The 23,811-nt window shown below is 34.8% G+C and overlaps 1 protein-coding gene across 16 annotated transcripts in view; it reads left to right on the top strand.

Annotated features, from left to right (window-relative positions):
* PIKFYVE (phosphoinositide kinase, FYVE-type zinc finger containing) overlaps positions 1-23,811 on the top strand; it is a 101,827-nt gene that overhangs the window by 69,893 nt on the left and 8,123 nt on the right. For 15 of the 16 annotated variants that reach the window (XM_070070286.1, XM_070070287.1, XM_070070283.1 and 12 more), the window contains 15 exons: positions 1,490-1,603; positions 2,324-2,432; positions 2,543-2,697; positions 6,003-6,093; positions 8,591-8,651; positions 9,830-9,967; positions 10,782-10,902; positions 12,914-13,009; positions 15,927-16,010; positions 17,569-17,666; positions 19,250-19,414; positions 20,847-20,906; positions 21,553-21,729; positions 22,495-22,598; positions 23,346-23,474. In XM_070070286.1, coding sequence (XP_069926387.1) covers positions 1,490-1,603; positions 2,324-2,432; positions 2,543-2,697; positions 6,003-6,093; positions 8,591-8,651; positions 9,830-9,967; positions 10,782-10,902; positions 12,914-13,009; positions 15,927-16,010; positions 17,569-17,666; positions 19,250-19,414; positions 20,847-20,906; positions 21,553-21,729; positions 22,495-22,598; positions 23,346-23,474 — 1,702 coding nt within the window. The remainder of the gene's footprint in view (positions 1-1,489; positions 1,604-2,323; positions 2,433-2,542; positions 2,698-6,002; positions 6,094-8,590; positions 8,652-9,829; positions 9,968-10,781; positions 10,903-12,913; positions 13,010-15,926; positions 16,011-17,568; positions 17,667-19,249; positions 19,415-20,846; positions 20,907-21,552; positions 21,730-22,494; positions 22,599-23,345; positions 23,475-23,811) is intronic. The other variant, XM_070070284.1, reaches the window with a different exon arrangement.

Here is a 23,811-nt window from a genome sequence, read left to right as displayed (position 1 = left end):
TCCGGGTTTCCCACGTGGGTGTAGGGGGCCAACCACTTAGGTCATCCTCTGCTGCTTTCTCAGGCACATTAGCAGGGAAGTAAATCAGAAGTGGAGCAGCCAGGACTCGAACTAGCGCTCATCTAGGATGCTGGTGTTGGAGGCAGCCGCTTAATTCAAGTACCACAATACTGACCCAAAGACTTGTTTTGTTATTATCTAAATCTTTTTATTTTTTTAATCAAGAGGACAGAAATTTTGGCCCTTGTTTAGTGCTATATCGTCAACACCTGTGACAGCATCTGGTATGTGGTAGAGCCTCAGGAAATACTCGCTAAGTGTAGCTTGGTTGGTTTTTTTGAGCAGGTTTTAAGTTTGAGTCTGAAGCCTCGATGGGGTGTAGCGTTGGGTAGTCAACAAAAACATTCAGGTGCAAAGGAAGTAGACTCATGAAAAATTCTTGGGAGCTGGGAAGGTAATGAACACTTAATGTCTAAGCTAATTGTAGAAGAGAGTTCCTTTCCTTCTTCACAGGGAAGGCCTATATCAAAGTCATTTTTGTTTTTAAAACAGATAGAGATAGCCTTCAAGGGATAAATGGTTGCGCCATAGTGCAGTGAAAAGATAAAGTAAAATCCTCCCTAACGAGGGAGGGTGTTTATAATGGTTGGAAACTATCTTTACTATCTTTCTAAATGTGCATATGTGTGTGTGTGTGTTTTAAGGTTTTATTTATGGGGGCAGCGCTGTGGCATAGCAGGAAAAGCTGCTGCCTGCAATGCTGGCATTCTGTATGGGTGCCAGTTCAAGTCTCTGCTGCTCTGCTTCTGATCTAAATCCTTGTTAATGTGCCTGGAAAAACAGTAGAAGGTGGCGCAAGTCCTTGGATCCCCTGAGAGTTGGGTGGATTTTCAGTCTTCTGGCTTCCCCCTAATTCAGCCCTGGCTATTGTGGCCATTTGGGGAATGAAACAGCACATGGAAGATCTCTCTATGCCTCTGCCTCTTCTCAATAACTCTTTCAAACAAATAAGTAAATCTTAAAAAACAAACAAACAAACAAAAAAACCACCACAGCAAGCAGTGCAAAGTTTAAAAAAAAAGATTTTATTTATTTGAAAGACAGAGTTATATAGAGAGATCTTCCATCCACAGGTTCACTCCCCAAATGGCTGCACATGGATGCAGGGGCCCAAGCACTTGGGCCATGTTCCTCTGCTTTCCTGGTCACATTAGCAGGGAGCTAGATTGGAAGTGGAACAGCTGGGGCTTGAACCAGTGTCCATGTAGGATGCTGGTGATGCAGGTGGCAGCTTAACCTGCTGCATCTCGCTGCTGGCCCCTCTATAATTATTTTAATGTGACATTTCATAGAAGTTTTTTTTTTTTTTTTTTTTTTTTTTTACATTTTCTCTTATATCTCAAAGGAATTAGTTTGTCATCATGATGTAGCTCTACTTAAGATATTAAAATATTCTTTTTCTGTTGTTACTTGTGTTTCCTTCTGTCAGTTACTCTCCCATTCGGCTTCTTGAAGTATGTGTTCCACTTCCCAAAATATTCATCAAACGTCAGGCCCCATTAAAAGTGTCCCTTCTTCAGGATCTGAAGGACTTCTTTCAAAAGTAAGTTTTTGTTTTTTTTTGATTATCCTTTTTTGTTTAGTACTGTCTGTAATCTACAGCTATTTAAAAGTATAAGATTTTTTTAGCTTTCTTTGAAAATGTAAACTTTAATTTTCTAATTGTATGTTATATATGTTAGCAGTGAACACAGATTTTCTTGTTACAGAAAAATCAGCTCAGATCACTCCTGTGTTCTAGACATCATGAGGGTGTCTTTTTCACCTGGACTTAAATTCAGAGACCATTTACTTGTGTTAAAAAAAAAAGAAATGTAGATAGTATAGAAAGTATTTTTATTTATTTCTCAGAATCATCAGATACTTTTTTATTTAAAAAATTTTAACAAGCTTATAAAATTATACATATTGATGAGATGCCATTTGATCATATACATACATATATACATTGTATAAATATTCGTCAGTGTAATTGATCTATCAAACATTTAAAATTTCTTGATGGTGACAGCCTTCAAAATCCTGTCTTCCAGTTTTTTTTCTCTATAAAGAAATATATAGCACAATAAATTGTATGTAGTCTCCCTACTGTGCAAATATATCTTTTCAGGTCTTTTTTTGCTCTACAGAATTATATCTGATTCTTAACTAGAGAAAAGATTTCAGTTATAGTTTTGTATGTAACATCTTTCCTGTTTATGTGAGAAAGAAAGTTTGATCCCACCTTCTGAAGTGCTTAGTGTTCTCTTTTTGTGTTGTTAAGAGTTTCACAGGTATACCTTGCTGTTGATGAAAGACTTGCGTCTTTGAAAACTGACACATTTAGCAAAACAAGGGAGGAAAAAATGGAAGATATCTTTGCACAAAAAGAGGTAATTCATTTCTTTGATAGAAAATCCAAAAATTAATTATTAACTTGTCAGAAGTTGTTTTTTGGGATATGTCTGTATACTGTTTCAGAAATAATTTGTTTTCCTTGTAGATGGAAGAAGGTGAGTTCAAGAACTGGATTGAGAAGATGCAAGCAAGGCTCATGTCTTCCTCGGTAGATACTCCTCAGCAATTGCAGTCAATATTTGAGTCCATCATTGCCAAGAAGCAAAGTCTCTGTGAAGTGCTCCAGGCTTGGAACAACAGGTACGATTTTGCAGGATGATTTTCTTTATATTATTGCCAAACTTGTTCCTGCAAGACATTTTTTTTAAATCTTTATTATTTAGGGTACTTCATTTTACTTTAAAGTTATAGAAGCTTTTGTTTTCTTTTTTTTTAACTTTTATTTAATAAATATAAATTTCAAAAGTACAACTTTTGGATTATAGCGGCTTTTTCCCCCCATAATTTCCCTCCTATCTGCAATCATTCCATCTTCCGCTCCCTCTCCCATTCCATTCACATCAAGATTCATTTTCAATTATCTTTATATACAGAAGATCAATTTAGTATATACTAAGTAAAGATTTCAACAGTTTGCACGCCCACAGAAACACAAAGTATAAAGTACTGTTTGAGTACTAGTTATGCCGTTAATTCACAAAGTACAACACATTAAGGACAGAGATCCTACATGAGGAGTAGGTGCACAGTGACTCCTGTTGCTGATTTAACAATTGACACTCTTATTTGTGACGTCAGTAATCACCTGGAGGCTCTTGTCATGAGCTGCCAAGACTGTGGAAGCCTCTTGAGTTTGCCAACTCCGATCTTATTTAGAAAAGGTCATAGTCAAGGAGGAAGTTCTCTCCTCCCTTCAGAGAAAGGTACCTCCTTCTTTGATGGACCGTTTTTTCCATTGGGATCTCACTCACAGAGATCTTTCATTTAGGTCATTTCTTTTTTTGCTACAGTATCTTGGCTTTCCATGCCTGAAATATTCTCTTGGGCTTTTTAGCTGGATCCGAATACATTAAGGGCTGATTCTGAGGCCAGAGTGCTGTTTAGGACATCTGTCATTCTGTGAGTCTGCTGTGTATCCTGCTTCCCATGTTGGATCATTGTCTCCTTTTTGATTCTATCAGTTAGTATTAGCAGACACTAGTCTTGTTTATGTGATCCCTTTGACTCTTAATCCTATCATTGTGATCAGTTGTGACTGAAATTGATCACTTTGATTAGTGAAATGGCATTGGTACATGCCACCGTGATGGGATTGAATTGGAATCCCCTGGCACGTTTCTAACTCTGCCATTAGAGGTAAGTTCGATTGAGCATGTGCTGAACTGTACATCTCCTCCCCCTCTTATTCCCACTCTTATATTTAACAGGGATCACTCTTCAGTTAAATTTAAACACCTAAGAATAATTGGTGTTAATTACAGAGTTCAACCAATTGTATTAAGTAGAACAAAAACAGGACAGGAATAAAATAGTAAGTTGTTCCTCGACAGTCAGGACAAGGGCTAATCAAGTCATTGTTTCTCATAGTGTCCATTTCACTTCAACAGGTTTCCTCTTAAGTGCTTGATTAGTTGTCACTGATCAGAGAGAACATATGATATTTGTCCCTTTGGGACTGGCTTATTTCACTCAGCATGATGTTTTCCAGATTCCTCCATTTTGTTGCAAATGACTGGATTTCATTCTTTTTGAATGCTGTATAGTATTCTATAGAGTACATATCCCATAATTTCTTTATCCAGTCTACTATTGATGGGCATTTAGGTTGATTCCAGGTCTTAGCTATTGTGAATTGAGCTGCAATAAACATTAAGGTGCAGACAGCTGTTTTATTTGCCAATTTCATTTCCTTTGGGTAAATTCCAAGGAGTGGGGTGGCTGGGTTGTATGGTAGGGTTATATTCAGGTTTCTGAGGAATCTCCAGACTGACTTCCATAGTGGCTTAACCAGTTTGCATTCCCACCAACAGTGGGTTAGTGTCCCTTTTTCCACACATCCTCACCAGCATCTGTTGTTGGTAGATTTCTGAATGTGAGCCATTCTAACTGGGGTGAGGTGAAACCCCATTGCGGTTTTGATTTGCATTTCCCTGATTGCTAGTGATCTTGAACATGTTTTCACGTGTCTGTTGGCCATTTGGATTTCCTCCTTTGAAAAATGTCTATTGAGGTCCTTGGCTTATCTCTTAAGTCGGTTGTTTGTTTTGTTGTTGGAGTTTCTTGATCTCTTTGTAGATTCTGGTTATTAATCTTTTATCTGTTGCATAGTTTGCAAATACTTTTTCCCAGTCTGTCGGTTGTCTCTTCACTTTCTTGACTGTTTCTTTTGCTGTACATAAACTTCTCAATTTGATGCAATCCCAATTGTTAATTTTGATTTTGACTGCCTGTGCCTCCGGGGTCTTTTCCAAGAAGTCATTGCCGGTACCTATATCTTGCAGTGTTTCTCCAATGTTCTCTAATAATTTGATGGTGTTGGGTCGTAGATTTAGATCTCTAATCCATGTCGAGTGGATTTTTGTGTAAGGTGAAAGGTAGTGGTCTTGCTTCATGCTTCTGCACTTGGAAATCCAGTTTTCCCAGCACCATTTATTGAATAGACTGTCCTTACTCCAGGAATTGATTTTAGATCCTTGATCAAATATGAGTTGGCTGTAGATGTATGGGTTGATTTCTGGTGTTTCTATTCTGTTCCACTGGTTTATCCATCTGTTTCTGTCACCTTTTCCTTTCTTTTGTCCATTAAAATATGTGTGCTGATCATTAGTTTGTGAAGATAGAAAAATCAAAGATGATAACAGCTCTCAGTGTTGTTTCAAATATGGTTCTGACCACTTCTGTCTGAAATGTATGTGCTGTTGACTTGAATATAACTGAATTAGTATGCTGTGAGTGATTGTTGGCTTTGGGGCCAGGAATTTCAAATATATATTGTTTATCTTATACCTTCATTGAAATTTCTATGTTTCAAAATACTTTATAACAAGTTGCTATTCCTTCTTTGTAACTATAGTCATATCAGCAAGAAATATCTACTGGTTGATTAGATATGTCAAAAACTTAGTCTTGCCGGCGCCGAGGCTCACTAGGCTAATCCTCCGCCTTGCGGCGCCGGCACACCGGGTTCTAGTCCCGGTCGGGGCGCCGGATTCTTTCCCGGTTGCCCCTCTTCCAGGCCAGCTCTCTGCTGTGGCCAGGGAGTGCAGTGGAGGATGGCCCAAGTGCTTGGGCCCTGCACCCCATGGGAGACCAGGATAAGTACCTGGCTCCTGCCATTGGATCAGCGCAGCGCGCCAGCCGTAGCAGCCATTGGAGGGTGAACCAACGGCAAAGGAAGACCTTTCTCTCTGTCTCTCTCTCTCACTGTCCACTCTGCCTGTAAAAAAAAAAAGAAAAAAAAACAAAAAAAACCCCTTAGTCTTATATACAACTTTATTGCAGCCCACACGGGAAAATATAATTACCGTGATTTAAAGTTGGAAAAAAAATTTGTAAACATTCCGGGTGCCTGTAACACAACCTTATTTTTTTTCGTTTGGCCTTAGGTTGCAAGACCTCTTCCAGCAGGAAAAGGGGAGAAAGCGACCTTCAGTTCCTCCAAGTCCTGGGAGGCTGAGACAGGGAGAAGAGAACAAGGTAGAGCACTGCGATCTTTTCTGTGTTCCCTAATACAAATGTGGTTCTGTTTATAACATTTTGAAGTGGTGGGTTAATACATAGTTCATTAATATCATATAAGACTTTCCTTGAAAGTTGTGAGGGTTTCAAGGAGTTATATCCTGGAGTACTTTTATATCCTAGACTAAAATCAAATGACAGTTCATTTGAAATATGTATAATACTTACAATTCATTTGAAATATTTGTTAGTAAAGAAAAAAATAGTCTACTGGCATCACTGAGGATAGTATCACAATGACAGCAAGTGCTGCAAAGGAGTGGATGTGGATATGTGAATATATAGTTAGAGTCCTCATTTATTTTACTGTGCAATTCTGGGTGTTGTTTATCTCTGTGCTTAAAAGAGAAACTCTTAAGGTGTCAACTGAGCAAGTTCTATGCTTCTATTTAATTCAATTCTTTTTCAATTATGTTTGTTTTCTCTTTCTGAGCAAGAGTACCAGAAACTTAGTGTTCGAAACAACAAATTTTATTATTATTTTATTATTTCATAATTTCCGTGGGTCAGATCTGAGATGCATGGCTGGATTTGATTTCTCCTGAAATCAGGGAGTTAGTCTTCGCTAAGACTCAAGGTCTTCTTCCAAGCGTATTATCATGGTTGAAAGAATTTGGTTCTTATTAGTAGGACTGAGGTCCCTGATTTTGCTGACTGGTGATCAAAAGCCATTCTTTTGTTTTCCTTCTTAAATTTTTTTAAATTTATTTTTTTGTTCATTTAAAAGAGAGGGAGGGGAGGTAGGAGGGAGGGAGAGAGAGAGCGAGAAAGAGGAGGGAGAGATACCTGCCATCTGCTGATTCGCTTCCCAAATGCCCACAAAAGCTGGAGCTGGACCAGGCTAAAGCCTGGGACCCAAATGCTTGAGCCACCGCCTCCTGTGTCTTTTTGCACCCTTGCTCCCGAGTATGTATCACTAGGAAGCTGGAATCTGGATCAGAGCCTGGGCTTGAAGCCAGGTGCACTGATATGGAATGTGTGTGTCTCAAGCAATGTCTTAACTGCTACATCAGATGTCTGCCACCTAGAAGCCATTCTTAACTCTTAGAGTCTGCTTGCATTCTGTGAAATTTGCTCTTCTCCATCTTCAAAGCCTGTGAATAGTGTGTTGAATCCTTCTTAGATTTCAAATCACATAACTTCATCTGTTTCTGATCTATAAAAGCTGATTTACTGATGTGATTACTTCAGGCCCAACTGTATAACTTCTTAATTTTGAGGACAGTTAATTTGGAACTGATTTTACATCAGTAAAATCCCTTTGCAGCAGTACCTAAATTAGTGTTTGAAGTTGGAAGAAGCCTCATACGCGTCAGATGCTGGGAATCTTAGGGTCATTTTAGAATTCTGCCTGTCACTCTGACCATACTTGTATATTGCATGACTTACAGGTTGAGTAGAATCTATTGTGTATATCTACCATGTTTTCTTTATCCCTTCATCAGTGTCTTGACAGATTGTTTTCATTTCTTGGCTGTTGGAGGGAATAGTGCTACAATTAACATGGAAGTGCAGATAATTCTTCCTTATCCTGATTTCATTTCCTTTGGGTATATATTCTCTGTGTGAGATTACTGAATCATATGGTAGTTCTAGTTTTCATTTTTTGAGGAACCTCCATACTGCTTTCCATAATGACTGTTGATAAATATTCTTGAGTGTTATGTGTTAGAGATACTCTTCTAGGTTATAAGGCATATGATTCTGAACAAAGATCAGTTGCTGTTCCCATGGAACATTTGAGATGACAGTAAGCATATGGACCAATAAACATTAGAAGCAACAAATATAAAATTGCCAAGAAGAAAAAAAATAAGTATTGCTGAGGGTGTGGGTCAGTGGTGATGGGAGTAGCATAGAGTGGCTGAGGAGGTATCTCTAATTTGGAGAACTTCAATCAAAGAACTGCAACATGACTTTGTAAGGGAATTGTACATGGAGTTTATAGTCATTCTAGGTATATCTTGAAGAGGTTCAGTGGATAATCATAGATTACTAGGTTTAATAGGTAATCCTAAGTATTCTTACATGCTCTCATGCTAAGAAGTGAGCCATGGTTTAGAACAGTATTCCCATGATGTGGTTCAAGGATTCCAGAAAGTCTTTATTAAATACAGAAACCTGATGTGACCAGCTGAATATTAAAGGTATTTGTGAGGATGTAAAACAGTGCAACTTTTTTGTAATTTTGGAAAATAGGTATTATTTTATTAAATAAATAAGTTGTTTATGTTATCATGTAATAGGTTTATTTTTAAATTAATAAATGTATACTTTTAACTTTAATTTGTAATAAGGTAACAAAAGCTATTTTAAATTAGCAAGGGAGTTCTTAGTGATTTCTAAGATTATGACTGGGTCCTAAGACTAAAGTTCAAGATTTACCAAGTTGAAAAAAAATTTTTCAAAGTGATTTTAGTGTTTTCTCAAGAATAAAGTACTTACTTATCTATAGATCAGTGCAATGGATGCATCTCCCCGGAATATTTCTCCAGGACTTCAAAATGGAGAAAAAGGTTGGTCTTTGAATCTTGTGATCACATACCATTAGATTTAAGGAAAGTTCTTAATGTATATTTAACTGCTCATTTTGAACGTTTTTCTTCTGATGCAATTGTTAATAGTCTTTGCCTTTCTGTAGAAAATTCATAACTGTATCAGCCTAAGATTATCATATAGTATGATATGTTACAAGAAGATACATTAGGATATAGATATATGAAATGCGGAGAGGGTGATTCTTAGAGGAAGAAGAAACAGAAAAACAGAAATGGAATTTCTGTTTTGCTTATTTCGAAGTCAATCCCCAGGTTTAATTGCAAAAATCTTATATTGCTTAATTTTTTTTTACAAAAGATGTATTTATTCATTTGAAAGTTGGAATTAATAGAGACAGAGGGAAAGACTGAGAGAGAAATCTTCCATCCTCAGGTTCACTCCCTAGATGGCTGCAATGACTAGTGCTGGGCCAGGCTGAAGCCAAGAGATAGGAGCTTCATCCAGGTTTCCTACATAGGTGGCAGAGGGCTCAAGTACTTGCACCATCTTCTGCTGCTTTCCCAGGTCATTAGCAGGGAGCTGGATTGGAAATGGAGCAGCTGGGACTTGAACTGTAACCTATATGGGATGCTGGCTTCATAGGCAGTGACTTTATCTACTATGCACGACACTGGTGCCTAGCTTAATTTTTTAATGCCAGTACAATCTTTTCAAAACATAAGATGTCTTTCATAGAATTCCATTGAATTACTTGCTACCATCATAGAAACTCTGTGGAAGTCTTTATAGAATAAAAGATAAACTCATAATTCTTGTTATTTTTCTATTATAATTTAATGTCTTCTCATCCACAAAATGAGCCTGTAGCTTTTCCCACAATATACTAATTTCATTTTCTATTGCACTGAAAAGCTAGTATTTACATAAACATTTTGGTACAATGTAAAGAGTGTTACTAGACTTGGTTGCCAGTCTCCATACTGCCAGCAAAATTTGTTTGTGGTCAAGCCATAATATCTTTGTCAATTTTTGTGGACATTTTTATGACTTGAGCTATATGACCTAGATAATCTTTGAAAGCTAAAATTATGCTTCAGAAGTATAAATATAAGTTGACACCGTTAAAACATTAACATTAGGTAGAAAGCGATTTACTGTTTCTAAATGACTCATTTAAGATTGTGCTTTTCTTTAGAGGATCGGTTCTTAACAACCTTGTCCAGCCAGAGCTCCAACAGTTCTACTCATCTGCAGTTGCCTACTCCCCCTGAAGTTATTTCTGAGCCATCCATGGGAGGACCCTCTGAACTGGACACAGCTAGCAGTTCTGAAGGTACAGTTAAAGTCACTTTTACCGTATTTCATTGAACCTAAGACTGAAAGATGTATCTTTGGCTTGTATGTTTCTCCAAGACAGAACACTGCTAATTGTTTGACAGATGCTTTCTTATCCCTTAGAATTTTTTCTGTTTGATATTTATTTAAAGTGCTTTTTTAGGTGTAGTATTTTATTTAGTCACTATTTCTTTAGTTGCACTATTTGACATATTAATACATCTGGAAAAAAAATCATTGAGCTTCATCTACCTCTGGTGGTCTTACTTTCTTGAGTGCCATAAAGCGTGTGGTTACTGCTATGTAAGAAAATAAGAGATTGTAATCATTTCTTCAACAACAAAACATTGCTTCATAATAGCAGATTCATGCCTTGTTTCTTTATTTCCTTGCTTTCTGTATGAGCTCTAACTACTAAATTACAGTGTAAACTTTAAAATTAACTTTAAAATTACTGCCGTTATCTGGTGTAATAGCCACAGTACACATAACTGAACAAATTGACAGGTGAATAGCTGTGAATAAGTTCATGTGTGATCAGGAAGCAATTTGATCATAGTTGATGCCTTACTCCTTGGATGGTTTGAAGCTGTTGACTGTGGGTTGATCTCAATTTCAGATGTGATAAAATATAAAAAGAAAAATAAATGTCCCTAAGAGTCACCTTTTGTAAATAAGAAATTTTGAATCATAGTTGGTAATTACGGTATGTTTAAGTCTGTGTTTCTAAAAGGAAAAAAAATAAATTTGACTCTTTATATTTTTTATTCTTCATTAATATTAGTATATAAGTAGACTACTTTTCATCCTAGATGTGTTTGATGGACATTTGCTGGGATCCACAGACAGCCAGGTTAAGGAAAAGTCAACTATGAAAGCCATCTTTGCAAATTTGCTTCCAGGAAATAGCTATAATCCTATTCCATTTCCTTTGTAAGTATTATAAAATCTAGTAGCTATGGAGTAGTTTTATTTTGCCTTAATTAATTAAAAAATTCTCTTTAGCCTTATTTCTGCACATTTAAACATGTTTATCTACATGTATATATTTCTCATTCTTAAGTTTCTTCATAGTAAAGAGATAGCTTTTAATACATGGTTTGTAGAACACATAATTATTAAATGGTAGGTGAATGGATGAAAAAACATTGCTTAATGGAAACAATTGTATATATATATTTTTTTCCTGATACTCTGCTATTCTTCCATTAGTTTCATAATCCTAAAAACATATTGTTGGTTTTATAGGAGGTTAATTTTACCGGCCAAATAATTTTGGGATGTGTCACTCTTCTAGCAGTGTTGATAAGTTGCATACAAGTTTTTGTGATCTTTGTTGTACTGGGCTTACTCAGATTGGGAAAGAATATAAGGAGACTTTGAAAGTTTGTTTTTCTTCCACTGGTTGACCTGTGTGGCCATCAAATATTGCTTTTGTTATGGTTGTACAAGTAAATCCAAAAGGTGGACATTTGTTAATAAGAACTTTTATTTATTTTTAACTGGCTTAAGTCAGTCAATATTTACACTTTTATTTATTGCCTGCTGTAGTATCCCAAGATATAGAAAAGGACTCGTAAGGAAAAATCACGACTCTTAGTAGTTCCTAATCATGGTGAGGAGACAAGCAGACTCACAGTATAGTATGTGATATGTTGGTTAATAGTAATATGTAAAAGATCCTTGTTTTTTCAGTTTGAGACCTAGATGTTTTAGTATCTTGAATGGACTGTGATTCCTCCTATTTTATAGTCTTTGTTCATGCTGTCATCTTCTTTCTGTATCATTAAGTCCTATTCTTTGTCAGGAAAACTTTTCTAGACCCTCTTCCTAACCTAGTCCCTGACCAGATTAGGTTTCTTTGTTATATACTGTTATGATTCCTGTCTTAGGTCAGGCTGCTATAATACTTAAACATAGACTGAATGGCTTAAAAACAACCAAAATTTATTTTTCACAGTTGAGATCAGGGTGCCAGTATGGTTGGGTTGTGGTAAAGAACCTCTTTTGATTATAGATTGGTATCTTCTCTTTGTATCCTGACATGGTAGGAAAAGGGCTAGAGAACTCTTTCTGGTCTCTCTTATAAGGTCTTGAGGAGTCTGTCCTCATGACCTAAATTACCTAACAAAGGCCTCACCTCCTAATACCATCATGTTGGGGGTTAGGATTTTGACATACAATTTTTTTGGGAGAGTAGAACTTTATATCCCATAATATTTCCCTTGTAGTACTTATCACAGCGAGTGGTTATATTTATTTGTAGGATTGTTTCTTTACCCCACTTTACTATAAACTCTACAATGCCTATTTTTTTTCACCATCATGTTACTAACTACTCACACATGTAAATGGTTAGTAGTGTTTTCTCTGCATCTCCCTGGCACATATGTATCTGTCTTACTAAGTAAGTGGCACCTAAATAAAATGATTAACTGCATGTAATAGTGCCTTGGACAATTAGGGTAGACTTAAGTGAGCAAAATTTTGGTTGAGATGACATTACTATTGAGTTTCCATGTGATAATAGTAGAGTGGCTGTATTGTGTTATTTATTGTTGGGCTAGTAGTATGTCTTTACAGTTTCTAGAAGATATTTTGTAAAACACAAAATATTTTACTTCTGTTCATTACAAATTCTTTTGGGCATTAATATGGCCAGAGTCTTGGCAGAATGGAAAGCTTTGTTTGGAGTAACTCTTTCAGGACCTTTTAATTTGAAACCTCAGTCTGATAATTTCCTAATTGCATTAAATTTTTTTCTCTTGATGTTCTTTTGTTGCTGTTTTAAGTTCTTAGCACCTGTTCACATTTTGGTTTATTTAATTATTATTGTGTAGGATTTAATTAACTTAAAATTGTTCTTTGTGACTTACTTAATACTAGTTAATGGATTTTATATGTGATTTTGCACTAATTTATGTATTTTAAAACATTTGAACAGTGATCCAGACAAACATTATCTAATGTATGAACATGAGCGGGTACCCATTGCAGTCTGTGAGAAGGAACCCAGCTCCATCATTGCTTTTGCTCTCAGGTATTATCCATGGGACTTTTCTACTTGTGGTTGTATCTGTGTGTTTTATATATATATGTCTATTTTTTAAGATAGTTTATTTTTTAGAAGGCTTTTATTTAATGAATACAAATTTCATATGTACAGCTTTTAAGAATATAGTAGTTCTTTCCCCCATTCCTGCCTTCCCACCCCTACTCCCATCCCACCTCCTACTCCCTCTCCCATCTCATTCTTCATTAAGGTTCATTTTTAATTGACTTTATATACAGAAGACCAACTCTATACTAAGTAAAGATTTCAACAGTTTGCACCCACACAAAGTATAAAGTACAGTTTGAAGACAAGTTTTACTGTTAATTCTCACAGTATACCTCATTAAGGACAGAGGTCCTACATGGGAAGTAAGTGCACAGTGACTCCTGTTGTTGATTTGACAATTAACACTCTTATTATTTTTGACATCAGTGACCACCTGATGCTCTTGACATGAGCTGACAAAGCTATGGAAGCCTTTTGAATCCACAAACTCTGTCACTATTTAGTCAGGGCCATATGCAAAGTGGAAGTTCTCTGCTCCCTTCAGAGAAAAGTACATCCTTCTTTGATGGCCACTTCTTTTCATGGGGTCTTACTCATAGAGATCCTTCCATGCAGAACATTTTTTGCCACTATGTCTTGGCTTTCCATGCCTGAAATGCTCTCATGGGCTTTTCAGCCAGATCTGAATGCCTTAGGGACTGATTCTGAGGTCAGAGTGCTTTTTAGGGTGTTTGTCATTCTGTAAGTCTGTTGTGTGGACTGGTTTCCATGTTGGAACTTTCCTTTTTAATTCTATCGTTATTATCAGATACTTGGTCTTATTTATGTGATCCCTTTGACACTTAATCTCATCTATATGATCAATCCCACACTTAATATGATCACTTTATCACATAAGATGGGATTAACACCATCTAGCTTAATGGCATTTGGAGTCCCATGGTGAGTTTTTTGCTTCACCCTTAGGGGTAAGTCCGTGAGAATGTGTGCTGAACTGTACAGCTCCTCCCTCTCTCATTCCCTCTCTTATTTTTAACTGGGATCTATTTTCAGTTGTTATGTATGTCTGTTAATCACCTTATTTTGGGAATTTTTCACATAAAATAAAGCAAAAATGACTGAATGTAAACAAAATATATGTTTTTTGTACAATAGTCTATTCTCTTTGTACCTGAAAACCTCTTAACCAAAATAATGGGGGATTGGGTGATTCATAAGCAAGCTCCAAGTAATAACCTTGAATAGGCAAATTATTTATTAATCCTTGAGTCCTCTGACCATTCTCTGTATTATAATTTGAATTCTTTGTATCCCTTTCTTTGATTTACTTATTGATATAGTACTGAGAACACACCAACCTTTTGTTTCCTTTTTTGTACTTTTTACTCTTTGTACTTTTTTACTCCTGTTTTCCACACATATGAGGTAAAATTTTCCTATTTAATACCATTCCTATGCCTTACTTTGTAGACATTTTTGACTTTTTGATTTACATAATTATGTGTTTAAAAGAAGTTTCTTGATTTGAAATTATTTATAAATTAATGTTAAAAATAATGTAACTTTTTAGTCTTAATGTCTTGGCAGTGATTGAACTTAGTTTAAGTAGAATCCAAGATGTTTAATTAAAACATTTTTTTCTATTGGAAGACATTAAAATTTTTAAGTTTTCTTTTTAGATATTTTTTCAAGGAATCTGTTTATTTAACAACTATTCAGTGTCTGCAAAATATTCTGTTAGGTGTGCAATGAGCAGTGGTAAACAGGATAGACTTATATGTACTTCTGCCTTTATAGATGGAGCTTAGAGTTTATTGTTTAGATAATGAGAAATTTTTTCCTCTGTAAGATTCCATATGACACACTTTTTATCTTTACCTTTTGGACTTTCTAAAAATACTGTTTGCTTCTCATTTCATTAACTAGTCATAATATATTAATAGAAGAAGTATGAAAGTCAACTAAGTAGAAAGTATTTTTTATACCACGAGGAGCAACTATCCTACTTGAGGTCATCTTCTTTCAGTATTTAGAAAAAAATAATGTAGTTGTCCACTGGTATCTGCAGAGTTGGTTCCAGAACCCCTTGTAATACCAAAAAATCCATGGATACTCAATACCTTTGTATAAAATGATGTAGTATTTGCATATAACCTATGCACAAAAATACTGAAAATTATCTCTAGATTATTTATAATAACTGATACAACATAAATATGATGTAAATACTTGTTATACTGTATTGTTTAGGGAATAATGACAAGAAAAAATAGTCTATACATATTCAGTACAGATGAAATTTTTTTTAATGTTTCTGATCTGCAGTTGATTGAATGGTGCAAAAACTGTGGTTACAGAGTGTGCTGAATGTTCATCCTAACATGCTTTTCTTTTTCCATGACATTTGATTTATCTAAAACAGGGCTCTCAGGCTTCTAGTCTGGGAGTCAGATCTTTAGAAGTTAATAGAACACTACCTAAAAACTTCTTTCTTTAAGTTTATTACTTTTAAATAGAAAAGTACTTTTAAGTTTTTAAATTCTCTATTGTATTAAACCCTGAGGTTTCATACTTTTAAATCAGCTGTTCAACCTCTGAAGTCATATGATTTAAATGTTAGTAAGTAGGCTTTTTGGTTATTGTTGAGGATATTGATATTGGATGATGAGTCAATGGATTGTATGTGGATTGTATTTTCTGTGAAGATATTAGACTTCCTCCTGAAGCCTCTACTTGATCACTTTTGTTAGTTAACCCATATAAATATATTTGGTTCATTGTGGACACTTACACTGATTGTATTTTTATAATTCAAACTTATTCTAAAGCATATGTTTTACTTATTTTTAAAGAAGGGTTTGATGTTAAATATTTTTCAAACTATTTCTGCCCTAAGTTGCAAAGAATACCGAAATGCCTTAGAAGAATTGTCTAAAGCAACTCTATGGAACAGTGTTGAAGAAGGGCTTCCAACAAACAGGTGATTGATGACTGAGTAGACGATTGTAATTTAGTTATGGTGTCATTTTTTATGTTTGTACTTCAGTTTTACTATAGCATATCATTGGTATAAAAATTTCGAGGATCCAGATAATGTATGTGTGTGTTTGTGTGTGTATAGTATATGTATTGTATATATATATATATGTATTACAATTTTTATTTATTTGAGAGAGTGAGAGAATTTCCATTTGCTGGTTCATTTCCCAAATGCCCAGGGCTGAGACTGAGGCTAGACGCCAGGAACTCAAAGCAGGTCTCTTATGTTTGTGGCTGGAACCCAGTCTATTTTACCATCACTACTGCTTCCCAGGATCTGTGTTGGCAGGAAGCTGGAACCAGGAGTCAGGGCTAGGAATCAGCCCCAGAGACTTCAAATGAGATGGTGCTGTCTTAACCTCTAGGCCATATGCCTGCCTAATGACACTCAAATTTTCATCAATAATTGAGATAACAAAATGCAAGTATAGCAACCAAGATGTTAACTAATTGTTTAGGGTACTGTTTTCTGATAATTGCTGTAACAGTTAATGTACAAGTATGTTACAAATTTAAATTTTGAACATTTTTGAAAAGAATGAGAAAAATATTGTTTTCATTTTAAAAAATAAGGCTAGGCATTTGGCTTAGTGGTTAAGCTAAGATAGTTTATAATATTTATATTATCTATATAAATCTATATTAACATATATATTACATTAATATAATATAATATATATCCCATATAATAAAAGAGCTTAGGTTAAAGTCCTAGCTCTGTGCATTCCTGTTAATGTACTCCCTGGGAGATAGCAGGTGATGGCTCAAGTAGTTGGGTTCTTGACATCCACATGGGAGCCCTGGATTGGATTCCCAGCTTCTGGCTTTGGTATGGCCCATCCCTGGCTGTTGCACGCATCTGGGGAATGAATCAGTGAAATGTAATTATCTGTTTCTACGTGTCTCTCTTTCTCAGTGCTTCTGTGCCTCCCTCCCCCCCAAAAAAGGTAACTTATGAAATTAATAAGCTATTGCTTTCTTTCTAGCTTAAAGAATTTGTGAATTTTCTGAAATAACTAAATAGCCCAGTAGTAAAAGTGACAATATCCTAAACCAATTCTTTTCACATGCTCAGTAATTGAGACAGTTAGATAGAAATCATCATGAGGTCATTATTACTAGAATGGATTTTCCAACTTTACTAACATGGTGACTAGCATGAACAAAATGAAATTGGTATTTTTTGTAATTGTTTGACTTAAAGATGCTGATATAACTCTAATAGACTATATATATATTATAAAAGTCTATGCTTTCTTAAATTTTTCCATACATATTTAAATTTGTAGCATTTTACTTTATTTTTACAGCATTTAACTTAAGTCTAATAAAATTTCAAGACTTTTTCTTCTATGTTCTAATCTGTTTTATGTAAATTTTGAATCAGATGATATTGTGTATAGGGTAAGGTAGAGAATAAATTAGTGTAGGAATCAGAATACTTGTTACATTCTATCTAAATAGTATAAAGCTAATTTGTCCTTTCTTTTTCATTTTAGTATTTTAGACAGCAGACCAAAGAGTAGCAGCCCTATTAGATTACCTGAAATCAGTGGAGGACAGACAAACCGTACCACAGAGGCAGAACCACAGCCAAGTAAGATTACAAATGGAAAAGTGTTTATGATTAGTTTTACTTATAAGTATGATGTGAAGAAGAAAGAACATTAAATAAGAAATGCCATCTGGCAAAGATTTATTATTTCTGATCTTTGAAATACATGGATTTAAACATTTTTGGTTTTTTTTTTTTTTAGATGTTTTGTTTTTCTTCTTTGATTCTTATCTTAGATGTAAGTTCAAGTTACTGAATTTGAAATTCTTTAAAAGCTTCTTGGTGTTTGCAAAAGGAGGATCAACCTTTCTGGAACATTCACTGTAAAATGTACAACCTAGGAAATATAACAGCAACTTATATTTTTTTCTTGGGAGTATGAAAGGAAACTTTCATGTTATCTCCTTTAATCTCAATAATAATTGCATTGGGATTTTTTTTTGTATATACTAATTTATCAGAAAAGAAGTTAAATTTAGATTAAGTGATTTGCTCAAGATTAGACAGTAATGGATCTGGGATTTGAACTTGCATTCTTGAATTTGTCAGAGAAGAACACATTCAGCAAATAGAAAATTCAGCTGACTGTAAAGGCTTAAACAAATGAACATTTCATTTTCTAAAATAACTATGTGTGGAGGTAGGCAGTTGCTGGCATTAGTTCAGCGTCTCAGCATTATTAAGGCAATACCAGGATAGTTTTTCCTTGTGATGATCAACTATTTCATGTTTATTTGCATTTGATACAGAAAGAAGGGTGGTGCAAGTTGCACCTGTTTTCTTTCATTGGGAGAGCTTCCCTTCCCTCCCAAACTGTTCCCCACCCATCCTGCCCAACACGTACACACTTGTCTCATTGGTTAGATTTAAATCTGTTAGCTACTTTGCAAACCATGATCCATTTCCTGGAGCTTTCCATGTAGCTACTCCCACTGACACTGGAATTCTGCCAGCAAGGAACTAGGTAGAGTAGGTTCTAAGAAATAATAATGTCTGCCATGCTAAGTAAGAACTTGTGATTTTCTGTGGATTTTTTAAATGGTAAATTTACAAGATTAGAATATACATACTAATGATATGACTAATGAAGCTCAAAAACCAGGATTAAAAGTAAAAAGCAAGGTTTAGTAAATTCTTGCCTATTCTATTGTGTTTATGTTTTGAAAGATGCTAAAAGCAAGATTTTATATTTTTATATTTATATTTTTATATTTTCCTGTGCTAGAATGTAGTAACACAAATAATACAAGGAAGTTATCCTTAACTCTGAGTTCCTCTAGATTGTGAAATTTTTTTGTGTTTTAACTGAATTGTAATATTTTAAAATCGCAACCTTAATTTACTGTTGTTTCTTAAGATATCATCATATCTGTCTTTGAAAAATAGACTTGAAAGACTTTCCAGAAAATTTCTCACATTTTGGTATTCAGGTAGTTTCTAGTAAGTTTCTACTACTACGGAACAATAGCATGTGGAATAATAATCTGCGCGAATGAAAGTATTTGCATTATTCAGATTTACTAGCCTCATAATGGTTACTGCTAACAAAGGATTGAGTTGAAAATTTTTATTTTCCCCTTGCAGTGACCTGTACTTAAAATTAATATGTTACCTCTTATTTTTAGCCAAAAAGGCTTCTGGAATGTTGTCCTTCTTCAGAGGGGCAGCAGGGAAAAGCCCTGATCTCTCTTCCCAGAAGAGAGAGACCTTGCGTGGAGCAGATAGTGCTTACTACCAGGTTGGGCAGACGGGCAAGGAGGGGACGGAGAATCAAGGCATTGAGCCTCAAGGTGTGTTAAAGTAGACCAAATGTGCATACTGTAGGCTTTAATATACTTATTTTAGTTGTTTATGTTTCTGCAGCCTTAGTAGATAATTCTTATTGCTGAAACCAGAGCATTTCTTGCATCTCATTCTTCAGTGTAGTGGAGTAGAAAAAGCATGGCACTTGGAGCATCCAACTGGTTTCGGATTTCATTGCTATCACTTACTGTGTGGTAGAATCAGAAATCTTTAAGTATTATACCTGTAAAGTGGCAAAAACAATGTCTTTCACAGTTTACTGACGATTACGTGGTGTTACATATGTAAAACAACTGTCTCACCAAGTATATAGCATATACTCCAGTGTCTTCATTCCACTGTCCCTTCTGATCTTTTCTTTCTTTTCCAGTCTCTATGAGGTTGTGGTTCCTGTGTCCATGTTTGTTTTGATGTTTAAAAAAAGCCTATCCAATTGTGTTTGGTTATAGGTTTAGAACACTAGTTGGCAGACTGTGCTGACCTGTTTTTGTAAATAAACTTTATTGGAACACATGCATACCCATTCACTTAGTCTTGTCTTGTTGCTTCCATATTACATTGAGAATTTGAGTAGTTTTAGCTGGATAAAATATTTACTATCTAGCTCTTGACAGAAATAGTTTGGTGACCCCTGAGTTGAACATGAGGTAGTAGTTTAAAAAAAAAAAAAACAGCAACATGGTACCATAATAAATTTTCCTTAGTAATCAAGGTATCTATTTAGTATCTCATAGGTAGCTATTGGACTATGTAATCCTTGAAATGTGTTCCTTGAAAGACTTTAATGTTTCAAAAAATGATTTTCAAGCCTGAAACTTAGGGAATGATGTGTTCTAGATATTAAGATGTATTATAAATCAACAGTTAACAGGATGTATATGGCAGATTTGCCATCTAAATCAGTGATATTGCCATATAAATCAGTCATATACCAAACACAACTCTGAAATAGAACCTGGTATATTTTATGCATCTATATATATATTATATAGAATAGTATATAATAAAGAAAGCAGTGCAGTCTTTTGGAGAAGTACTACTTACACATGGGGAAAACTGGTCACAAATTGCTTCTTGGCCTTTTGGCTAAGGTCAAGTGAAAACTAGTCATAAAATCTGAATAAAGAGGCCCTGGAAATTTTTGTTTGAAGGGCTGAGTTTATATATTGTTATCATAGGAATTGATTAAATGTAAGAAAAACTATTCAACTTGAATTCTAATTTTTATCTATTAAAATTTCAAAAATATATTTTATTGTAATTATTTATACAGGCTAATTGTACGTCTAATGCTTGATAATGATTTAACTATTATATTTTTACTTTTGATATGCTAATTTTATTGTTATATCAGAGAAAAAAGAAAAGACAATGAGCTATGTAAAACTTTGCCTTTACTAATGATATTGAACCTTTTAGATGAGGTCGATGGAGGAGATACACAAAAGAAACAACTCACAAATCCTCATGTGGAACTTCGTAAGTCTGCAATAATACATTGTCTTGTGGAGAGTGACTAATTGAGGAAACTATTATTTGAGACTTCTGTCTTCATACCAGATAGATGTCCTGTTATTTGAAATGATATGCTGGTATGAGGTTTATTTAATCTGTAGTTCATAAAATATAAACTAATCCATAAAGAAAAAAAGAAATTTAAATATAGTTTAATTTATGAATTTATACATTTTACTTTATTTGATTTCTAATATTTAAACATTTGCATATTTACTCTGTAATCAAGAGCCACAGGAGTCTTGACAAGGCTATATATATATATATATATATATATATGGCAGAAATTTATTGTACAGAATATCATATACAGTAAATTTTAAGGTGTGAATTAAGAATTGCTATAAAAATACAATGATTCTGAAAATGTAGTAACCAGTATAAAATTAAAACTGAGTCTTATTTTATGTTTAATTTTTTAAAAAATATGTAAGGATGATCATATGATGTTTTCTGATTTCCCCTGGAGATGATAGAACTGTGGCAAACATGGATTTAGATTTAACATGAAAAATGCTTTTATGAAGATACTTAAGTGAATGCATTTAGGAGGACATCACAAGGAAAAGATATTTTCTGATTCATGAAAGGTTGCTATTTTTGTTCACAGAATTTTCTGATGCTAATGCCAAGTTTTACTGTCGGCTCTACTATGCGGGAGAGTTTCATAAGATGCGTGAAGTGATTCTGGGCAGTAGTGAGGAAGACTTCATTCGTTCTCTCTCCCACTCATCTCCCTGGCAGGCCCGAGGAGGCAAATCAGGAGCTGCCTTCTATGCGACTGAAGGCAAGTCTTATTTTCCGATTAAGTGATCTCCATCTTTTTGCCTCATAATTAATCAGTCAGTTAAACTGAGGGAGCATGGTATTGTCTATTAGCAAACAAGGTGTTCTGCTTTCTTTTTATGCTTGAAGAGATGTAATAAAATTTTTAGAAGACTATGTACTGTATATGTTTGCAGTGAGACTAAGGCATTGATTAATTCCTTATTAAACTCTCTCTAGTTCTGAGTTCTCCAAATATAAGCAGTGACAGGGAACTTTTAGAAAACTCAAAAGGTACCTCAGAAGTAATGAAAGGTAAAATAGAACTATTTACCGTGAAAAACAGACCAAGTTCTTGCAGAGGTTTACAAAATATCATGACCATCGATATTTCACATTCTATTCTCTGAATCTGCTAAAAGCAAAATTATTTTGAGAAAATGCAAAAGGAGGGGTATTGGTTGATAAGAACTTCATAACTGTGACTAACTGAATTGTTAACAAAGGAGTTTCCAAAATTTCTGCGGTGATTCTAGAAAGTAGATCATGGATTTAAGTATGTTACAGTTAAAAGCAGAGAATACTTGACCCTATAAATCCTTAGGTTCTCTCCCAGATCTTTATTACTTAAGACTTTTTTTTTTTTTTGATCAAAAATTTCACTGTGACATCAGAAAATACCCTTTAAAAACATAAAACAAGCAAATGATTTTGGATCTTTGGCATGATATCCTATAGATTACATTATTTATTGTGACTGAATAAACATTAATTTTCTGCTCCTTAGATGATAGATTCATTTTGAAGCAAATGCCTCGTCTGGAAGTCCAGTCTTTCCTCGACTTTGCCCCACACTACTTCAATTATATTACAAATGCTGTTCAACAAAAGGTAGAAATCCCAAATCTTGGTCTATACTCAAGGTTTACTGGGCTTTTTGACATCCTGAGGGTTAATATTAATGGCAGTTTTCTTCGTGGTTAAGATATGAACAGAACATGACTGGATTTCTGTAATGCTTTTAATAGAGTGCTGAAATTTCAAATATATTTTTCTTGCCTTTGCTGGTGAAGAACCAAGTAATCTTCAGAAAGTTGCTTTTAATTAGCCTACAAAAATATAAGGGTAAAATTAAAACATTAAGACTGGATGAAATCAACTGCATATTTAGTAATTTGTAGTTTTGCTAACACAGAAATTGAAATCAGTGTTAAAAATTAGGAAATGTCTCCTTTTAGCTAGAAATTTCTAGCCTTCTTTAGCTAGAAAGAGAGGAAGCTAATGACTTAGGTTCGTACACTTTGTCATTGTATTGTGAATTACCTCCCTGACCCCTCTAAGATTATGAGGATTATAGAAGTTTTTTTTTATAAGTTATGGTTTAATTGCCTGTTACTGGATGAAATTACCTGCCATAGTAAAGTTTATGAATTTGAGCCATCTGTGAGAGATTATCCCTTGAGAGGATGAGGATCTGTTTTTATTGTCATTGTTGGCTATACCCATTGGGATTCAGAGATCTGAGTTTCTTTCAAGGTCCTCTGGTTGGTTATGTCAGAAGTAAATCATAGATAACCTAGATGTCAGTATACATTACAAATAAGCCTTTTTGATAAGATTTAATCTTTTCTTGATTAGAGACCTACTGCATTGGCCAAAATTCTTGGAGTTTACAGAATTGGTTATAAGAACTCTCAGAACAACACCGAGAAAAAGTTAGATCTCCTTGTCATGGAAAATCTTTTCTACGGGAGAAAGATGGCACAGGTAAGGATGTTGGACTATGTGTAGCATTTAGCTACTGGAGACCTCTGAACTCTTGACTATAATGACAGTATATGTTTAATTGTCATTACTAGACCAAATACAACTTTCAACTTGTTGAATGTTAGAGAAGAGAATAGAGAATTATTATTGTGAACTGGTGCTGCCATTTTTTAAAAAATATTTTATTTATTTGAAAAGCATAGTTACAGAGAGAGAGAGGGAGAGACAGAGAAGGGCTCTTCCATCCCCTGATTTACTCCCCAAATGTCTGGGGCTGGGCCTGGGCCAGGCTGAAGCTGGGAACCAGGAGCTTCCTTCAGGTCTCCCAAGGACTTGG

The sequence above is a fragment of the Oryctolagus cuniculus genome, chromosome 3, assembly GCF_964237555.1.
Source record: "Oryctolagus cuniculus chromosome 3, mOryCun1.1, whole genome shotgun sequence".
In the NCBI taxonomy this organism is placed as follows: Eukaryota; Metazoa; Chordata; class Mammalia; order Lagomorpha; family Leporidae; genus Oryctolagus; species Oryctolagus cuniculus.
The sequence above is the reverse complement of the archived record's forward strand: the minus strand, read 5'-3'. Positions and strand labels throughout refer to the sequence as shown.